An 8,013-nucleotide genomic window follows, 5' to 3' on the forward strand; every position below is an offset into this window, starting at 1 on the left:
TCCTGGAAGCTGGTGGAAGTCACAGGAGAAGAACCCAGGACTCCAGACAACCTGCTGCCCTGCTCTAACCACTAGACAAAACTGCCTCTGCATCACCGTTTCAACTGTTACTCAAAGCAGGGTGGAGGCCAAGATAAAGCCTATTCCAACAGGGATCCAGCCAGCCTTGCGAAAGGACACTGCTTGGCCAGGCTAGGATTAGCCACGGACTTTTTATTAACTGTTGTCAGTTAATCATGGTGACAAGTCGTTTCTTATCTTGTGAACTTTCAAACTGCTGGGCTGAGCAAAACAAAATGCTCCTCTCCTCCTCCCCCCCCCCCCTTAACTAGAGCAGCATTTCCAAATTGTCCCTTAACAGTGTTACACTGATGAAAAGTGCATGGGGCTAAATTGGCCTCAGGGTAATTCACAAAAAGGAACAACAGCTATAAAAAGATCCTTGGATGGAAAAGCTAATAAAAAACCCAGCCACCTTCTCCAAAGCCCCCGATTGTCTCATGGTACGGAACTAGCACATTTTTTTCCACATACAAAATACTGTAATATCCAGAATTAGCACAAATGAGCTCCCTGCCCAGTTGCTGCTACTGGTTGGCCGCCTCGCAAGCGTCTATCCAGTCACTGTACACGTCCACCGGTTCGGAAAGATCTGAGAGGATCAAAGGTCAAGGACGATGACACCAGACCACCACCACCACCACCTCCCCCGAAGCACGGAGTGCGTCTTGCACTGGGAGCTTAGGACTTTTTTTTCACACCTTTCCGACTCTTCCCCGGGACACCGGTCTGCTGGCCCTTTGTGACAGCACCGTGGGACAAACGGCACCGCCACTCTGTCCCGGCCTTGCACTTTTCATCCGTACATCTCAAAGCACCTTCTGAAGGGAGGCAAGTATCATTATCCCCACAAGGCACCTACAGGGTGAAGTTAGCAGCCAGCCTTGCTAACATGTAACTCCCTGTCATACCAACCACGATTCTGACCCTGGTGCGGACATGGACTAAGAACATGCTAGCCAAGCAATCGTCTCCTGCTGCTGCAGGATGATAAAGGCCAACACGTGAAAGCAAGATGGGAAGTTAATTCTATTTTTTTTTTAACATGTGCTTCTGGACGCAGCTCCTAACAACTACATGCACCACCCAAGTTTTTTTTCCTTGCGTCACCGACAGGATCAAGACTGGATGTTTTCCTAAAAGACCTGCTCTAGTTCGAACAAAACTATTTCGGGGAACTCCTATGACCTGCATTATCCAGGTCAGACTAGACGGTCACAATGGTCCCTTCTGGCCTTGGAATCTATGAGCACGACTGTGTGACTGTCAGTTATTTTAGCTGCTGTCTCTTTGCTTCCAGTTTCCATCCCGGGCTGGAACAGGAAGTGCCAAGGTACCACAAGAATCTGTGCTCTAGCCCAGTGGAAAGCACCTAACCCCAGCCGGGGATCTCAGGAGTTGGCCGCTGCTGACTACAACCAGAGCAGGTTCTAATTTTGCAGGCACTTGGATACTTCACGTCGGCAAAGTTCTGGGAGCTCAGCAAAACCTGAACTCCAAGACCTCTGTGGCTGAAGCAGAACTGCACTGGAAATACATTTCCCTCCTGGTAGGGGAGATACCATGATTGGGAAGGTGGTTTTCCCATGGTGAGGCTCATCCATTGCACTGGGGGTGTGCTGACCCCTGCCATTTCCCCAAATGCAGGAAACTCGACTGCATAATTTGTGGTAGTGGGGGACTGCGTTCATGCTTTCCCCTGGCATTAAAAAAAAAAAAAAGGGAAAAAAACAACTACAGTAAAGATACCCTGCTTCAGTCATGAGAAGTGCAAAGGATACACGTTATGGGAGTCTGAAATTCTTCCAGACACACAGTACATGATATTACGCCAGTGTTCCGAGCCCGGTCCCTGGAACATAGAAAACAAGATTCCAACAATAGCCAATATTTCCAAGGAGCAAGAGGAATGGAAGTTCAAAGAGCAAACAAACGAGAGCAAGTGGTTAGAGAAATTGACTTTGCACCCACTGAAACAAAACGCGGCATTAACAAATTAAGCATCACAACCCCAGAGCTACTAAGTTATTCACATTTTACTGACAGGGAAACGAGCGAATGGAAGGGACGCAACTTGCCCAACGTGATCACAAAGCAAGTCGGTTGCAAGAGCTGGAAAAAGAACCCAGGAGTCCTGACTCCTAGTCTTCTGCTTTAACCAATGGACCATGTTCTGTCTCAGGATTTATGAGAACTTAAGAGAACTAAACATGTAGGCATTAGGCTAAAAGATAAACATAAAAAGGTGCAAACCATTTGCCTGCTCCGAAGGGTGAGGGGAAGGCATTTGAGATGGTACAAACCTGAGTTCCAGTGTGGTTCATTATACGCTCAAATACAAGAAAACAGGGGACATAGGTTAGGAAAAAAATTCCTAATAGGGAAATCTTGACAGGTTTCAGAGTAGCAACCGTGTTAGTCTGTATCCGCAAAAAGAACAGGAGGACTTGTGGCACCTTAGAGACTAACAAATTTATTTCAGCATAAGCTTTTGTGAGCTACAGCTCACTTCTTCGGATGCATAGAATGGAACACACAGACAGGAGATATTTATACATACAGAGAACATGAAAAGGTGAAAGTATGCATACCAACAGGAAGAGTCTAATCAATTGAGATGAGCTATCATCAGCAGGAGGAAAAAAAACTTTTGAAGTGATAATTAAGATGGCCCATAGAAGGTGTGAGGAGAACTTAACATAGGGGAATATTCTCTGTATGAATAAATATCTCCTGTCTGTGTGTTCCAGTCTATGCATCCGAAGACGCGAGCTGTAGCTCACGAAAGCTCATGCTGAAATAAATTTGTTAGTCTCTAAGGTGCCACAAGTCCTCCTGTTCTTTTAGGGAAATCTTGCTGCACTTTCCTACTACTTTTATGGACACAATGCAGGATATGCAGAGCCAGGCTTCAGTATGACCTGCTGATGGGGAAATAGCAAAAACCCAAATGCCCTGACTGTGTTGCTAAGTCTGTTGCTCACTTGCATGATTTAAAAAATAAGTTGCTTAATTACTGAAATGCTTTCATATGGCTCTTGTCACAAACATAGGCTATACCACGCCAACGGGCCAGTCTAGCCCTGTATCCCACCCTCTACCTGGGCCAGATCAAACCAAATGAACCCCTTCTCACATGGCTTCCATCTCCAGTCGGAAGAGACCAAGGGGCCCAGTTTACCCAGTAGCATTCCCCTTCCTTACCATGCCAGATCTGACAAACAGGCTCATCAATCTACTGATGAAAAGTGCTATAATAATAATAATACCACCACCCCTGGCTCTTATCTAGCGCTTTTCATCCACAGATCTCAAAGCACTTTACCAAGGAGGCTGATATTATTCCCATTTTACAGATGGGGAAACTGAGGCAGATGGAGGTTAAAGTGACATGCCCACAGTCACCCAGCAGACCAGTGGCAGAGCCAGAAATAGAACCAACATATCTGGAGTCCTGGCCCAGTGCTCTAGCCTCCCTATAAGAGCTAGGTATTAATATCTGCCCTGTTTTGTCCCTTGCTGCCATACTGGATCAAACCAATGGGCTGATCTGGCCCAGTCTCCTCCCTCTGTCATACTGAGCCAAGCCAACAACCTAGCGTCCTGTCTCCAGCAGCAGCCAGCAGAAGAGGTTTCAAAGAATGAGTGACATTCTCCCAGTAACCCACCGAACCCCACGGTGTGGGGACTTCCTGATCCAGCTCCAAGTAGGAATCAGCTCATCCCCTGCACCCCAAGGAACAACAGCCCCCCATAAGCGTACCCTAATGAGCACTAACACGGCAGCTCAGCTGGCTGCGCCCCCGCCATTAGAACCAGAGAGGCCCCTCCAGCCCCCCCCCTTACATTTTGACGTCACAGGACTTCTCGTGGTTACAGAAGGGGCAGGTGAACTGCGTCTCCAGGGTGCCCGTCATCTTCTTCTTGGGTGGGGGCTTCCGCTTTGACTTCCTGCGGCCCATCTTTGCGGGTAAGGGACAGAGGAGAGGGAAAGCGTCAGTCCTGTGAGGGCCAGGGGGCATCACGCGTGACTCCCCCTTTCTCCTTCATCCCCCACACCTCACCCACCGCTCTAGGGCGCCCAGGAATGAGCACGTGGGGCTACAAGGAGATGGGGGCAGAGCGGGTCTCTGGGTCTGGATTTAAACCACCCCCCCCATTATCACAGCTGGTGGGGCATCATCCAGCATCGCCTAGGAACTGGGGGAGGGCTCCTGAACCCTCCTCCCCAACATAAACACCCCCCGCAGCTTGAGCCACAGCCTCCCCTTCCAGCCAGAGGCAGGGGAGCAAGAGCCCAGCCCCCACCACAGAAACGTGGGCTCAACACACCCCTCCCCCCGGCTACAGGGCACAGGAGCCCAGCGCCCCCCCCCCCAGGTACAGGAGCCCAGCGCCCCCCCCCCCCAGGGACAGGGCCCAGCGCCCCCAGCTACAGGGCACAGGAGCCCAGCGCCCCCCCCCAGGGACAGATCACAGGAGCCCAGCGCCCCCCCCCCAGGTACAGGAGCCCAGCGCCCCCCCCCCAGGGACAGATCACAGGAGCCCAGCGCCCCCCCCCAGGTACAGGAGCCCAGCGCCCCCCCCCCCAGGGACAGATCACAGGAGCCCAGCGCCCCCCCCCAGGGACAGGGCCCCCCCCCAGGTACAGATCACAGGAGCCCAGCGCCCCCCCCCCCAGGTACTGGGCCCCCCCCCAGGTACAGATCACAGGAGCCCAGCGCCCCCCCCCCCGGTACAGGAGCCCCCCCCCCGGGGATTGTCCCCCCCCACAAGTACATGAGCCCCCCCAGGGGATAGGGGCCCAGCGCCCCCCCCCCCGGGCTCCGAGCAGGCGGCGAGGGGGGGGCGGGGGCAGGAGCCGCCTCACCTGTCTCCTGCCGCCCGCCCCGGCCGCGTTTCTCACCGCGACCGGCACTTCCTGCGCCGACCCGGAAGAGAAACACGCTCGCCCCGCCCACCCCGCCGGCAGCCATTGGCTGGCCTCGGGCCGGGCGCGCGGAAGGCGGAATGATTGACAGCAGCGGCCGGAGGAAATGAGGTCAGAGAGCGAGGGGGGGGGAGGCCGCCAGAACCGGAAGTGGCCGCTCGACGCTCTGGATAGTTCCAAGATGGTGGCCGGGGGGGGCCCGAGGGCTGGGGGGTCCCGGGGCAGGAGGCGCCTCACCAGGGACCGGGGCCCTGGGGGTGGGGAGCCCCGCTGGGCCCTGGGGCGGGGTGTCCCCTCCCCTCCCCCCCCGAGCCCGAGTCTGGGGGGCGCCACGCGAGCGGCCGGACTGTGGTTCCCCCCCAGCAAAGGAAACGAGGGTGGGACCCCCCCGGTGGGACCCCCCGGTGGGGCCCCCCCAGCACAGATCGCCCCCCCCCGGGGCCCATTCTGCTTTCGGGGGGGGGCTGCCCCCGCCCCCCCCCAGCCAGGAACGGGGGGGGGCAGAACAGACCCCCCCCCGGCCAGGCTCTGGCCAGGGCCCCGGGGTTCACCCCCCGCCCCTCGCAGGGCCTGGGGATCCCCAGCGCTCAGCAGCCCCCGCTCTGATCCCTCCCTGGGGGGGTGACACCCCGGGGTGCTCCCGAGCCGCCCCCGCCCCATTGCGCCTCAGGGCGAGGGAGGCGGATGGGCCCAGGTAAAGGGCAGCAGAAACGGCGCCGCCCTGGAGACGCTGCTGATCATGAGCGTTAACAGCCTCTAGACAGAGACGCGAACGCCGCTGGGCAGCGCCGGGGCCTTGGCCCTTTCCCCCAGTCGCTCTCAAACTTCTCCACCGGTGATTCCCGTTCACATCGCAAGCCTCCGAGTGCCGCCCCCTTGTACGTCAAAACCCCCTTTTATCTATTTCACACCATGACAAATGCTGGAGGCAAAGCAGGGTTTGGGGTGGAGGCTGACAGCTCGCGACCCCCTCAGGGGTCCTGCCCCCCTGTTTGGGAGTCCCGGCTTTAGGCACCGAAGGAAGAGACTAATTAGGGTCTGTGCTGGTTGGATTTGGGCAGGTTTTTTGGTTTGGGGGTTTGTTTGGTTTTTTTGACACATAAAGAGAAAACCCCTGTTTCAAATCAGTCCTGCCCTGCCCACTTGAGATGACTGGCCAGGAAAGCATTTGCAGTTTCACCACTGATACTTTGTAAGTTTCTGTGCCTTATTTGCTTTGGGACGGTAGGGCCATAGCTACACTTGTGTCAATAGCTGTGGTGCTGTAACCCTGTAGTGTAGATACAGGCTGTAGCAACGGAAGGGGTGTTTCCATCGCTAGAGGAACTCCGGCCCCCTGAGAGACGGTAGCTTGGTCGATAGAAGCACATAGCTACAGCCCTCAGCGGGGTGGATTTTTCCACCTGACTTTGGTGACCTACGTTTTAAGTATAGACCAGGCCTGAAACTAGTCATTGGGCTTCGCGTCAGTGCTCTTGACTCAGGGTTTGCAACACGGTAGGTGTTTCTGTTGACTAGCCCTGGTCTATAGGAGACAGTTGCACCAGGTTTTCAAACGAGCACCTTTATGCTTTCTCCTGTGCAGCCACTCGCCAAAACCTTGACGATGGTTAGGCAACCGCCGACCAGTATTGGCTCATTGCTTCCTTGTGCTGCAGCTACCTGTTCTCACCCGTTTTCTACTTAGATTGGAAGTTCTTTGGGGCAGGGACCAGCTCTGTATTCTGTATTTGTGCAGCCTGTAGCAACCTGCGGTCCTGGGCCATAACTGAGGCTCCTAGGTGGTACGGTAACGCAAATAATACATTGAACCCAAATCATTTTTCAAACCAGTCTAGTTAAACCGGAGCCAACGCCCAGGAGGAGGCTGATTTTGGTTTTGAAAGTGGCTTATTTTGGTTTCACCTGAACCTATTCCCTGTCTGAAACTAAGCTGAAAAGAGCTGCCTCCTTTCCTGTAAAACACAGGCCAGAGAACAGCCCTGAGTTAATTCCTGCTTGAATTAGAGCCTGTCTTTTACCAAAACATCCACTCAAGTTAAAAATCCAGGGGCACTCGTGCTAAACGGCTCCTCATTGAAATCCCCTCCTTATGCCCCAGACAACCTCCCTTGCTTTAATTATAGAAACATTTCGGTTCAGAGTCGAGTGCTGGGGACAGAGCACAGGATGGATTTAGGAGACCTGGGTTCTGTGGGGCATGAGGGATAAAAGGGGGGTGTTAAAGAGGAGTAGGCCGCATTCTTCCCCCCCCCCAGATTTGGTTCCCAGCCAGACTGATCCATGGGGAATTTCCATATGTTCTTTCCCTGACCTTCTGCTAGGGGTTGATTCTTGAGGCAGGTGGATGTTTGCCAGGGAAAGCGCAGTAGAGATTGGCTCAGGTGGGATTTCGTGGCAAGCACCAAGGAAGTGGGCTCTGGTCAGGAAAGCGGCCCGCACATCACAAAACCATCACGGGGATCATCGTTCCTGGAGCCCGGCTAGGAGAGGTACCGTAGCAGTGCCTGGCTGCTGTCGTGCCTGGTGTCTTGGGAGTACGGGCAATAGCTCGATGAGCCTGCGAGAGCAGGGGGGCTGCGGGTCGGGGCTGAGGGGCGTCAGCAGAGCTTGAAATGCAGGGCTGGCTGAGGGCCAAGGTGGAGGGGCATTGGCCGAGCTGGCGGGGGACCGTAGGGCTGGAAGAGGAATGTGGGGATTGAGGCACCCCACCAGAGCTGTGTGCGTGGAGGAAAGGCGGGGCTGGAAGAATGGGGAAATACAGCTCAGGGTTGAGGGGCATTGGCAGGGGAGCCCAGGAGCAGGGGGCTGTGGGTCAGGACTGTTTGTGTGTGGCACTGGCAGAGCTCCGTGTGTGTGAGCCCGGAGCTCGGGTAGCAAGGGGGCTGCAGTTCGGGAATGAGGGGCACCGGCAGCGCTGAGCAACCGTCCTGCACGGTCTTCCCCTCAGTTTCCCCGATGTGAAAACGTGTCATCGTTCGCAAGCTGTGGACTCCGGTTTGGTGAGAGAAAAACAATCGGAC

At 54.9% G+C, this 8,013-nt stretch overlaps 1 protein-coding gene and 1 non-coding gene across 2 annotated transcripts; one reads left to right on the forward strand and one right to left on the reverse strand.

Annotated features, from left to right (window-relative positions):
• Nucleotides 1-527: 527 nt before the first annotated feature.
• On the reverse strand, nt 528-5,051 carry ELOF1 (elongation factor 1). Its single transcript, XM_044994932.1, has 4 exons — nt 4,931-5,051; nt 3,907-4,022; nt 1,842-1,912; nt 528-652 (listed from the first exon to the last, which is right to left on the reverse strand). The coding sequence occupies exons 2-4, from the start codon at nt 4,020-4,022 to the stop codon at nt 588-590; spliced, it is 252 nt and encodes an 83-aa protein (XP_044850867.1). The 5' UTR covers nt 4,931-5,051; the 3' UTR covers nt 528-587.
• On the forward strand, nt 1,599-1,762 carry LOC123354123. The gene has a single exon (XR_006574621.1). It is a non-coding gene; the product is annotated as a U1 spliceosomal RNA (small nuclear RNA).
• Nucleotides 5,052-8,013: the final 2,962 nt, after the last annotated feature.

Source organism: Mauremys mutica, chromosome 20, assembly GCF_020497125.1.
Source record: "Mauremys mutica isolate MM-2020 ecotype Southern chromosome 20, ASM2049712v1, whole genome shotgun sequence".
NCBI classification, from domain to species: Eukaryota; Metazoa; Chordata; order Testudines; family Geoemydidae; genus Mauremys; species Mauremys mutica.

What these genes read in the sequence shown, in the direction of transcription:
- ELOF1 (XM_044994932.1), bottom strand. Translation starts at nt 4,022, where the DNA reads ATGGGCCGCAGGAAGTCAAAGCGGAAGCCCCCACCCAAGAAGAAGATG. An exon ending in AAGTCCTGTGACGTCAAAAT is followed by an intron (nt 1,913 to 3,906) that starts GTAAGGGGGGGG and finishes TCTATGTTCCAG; the next exon opens with GGACCGGGCTCGGAACACTG. An exon ending in ATTTCAGACTCCCATAACGT is followed by an intron (nt 653 to 1,841) that starts GTATCCTTTGCA and finishes TGATCCTCTCAG; the next exon opens with ATCTTTCCGAACCGGTGGAC.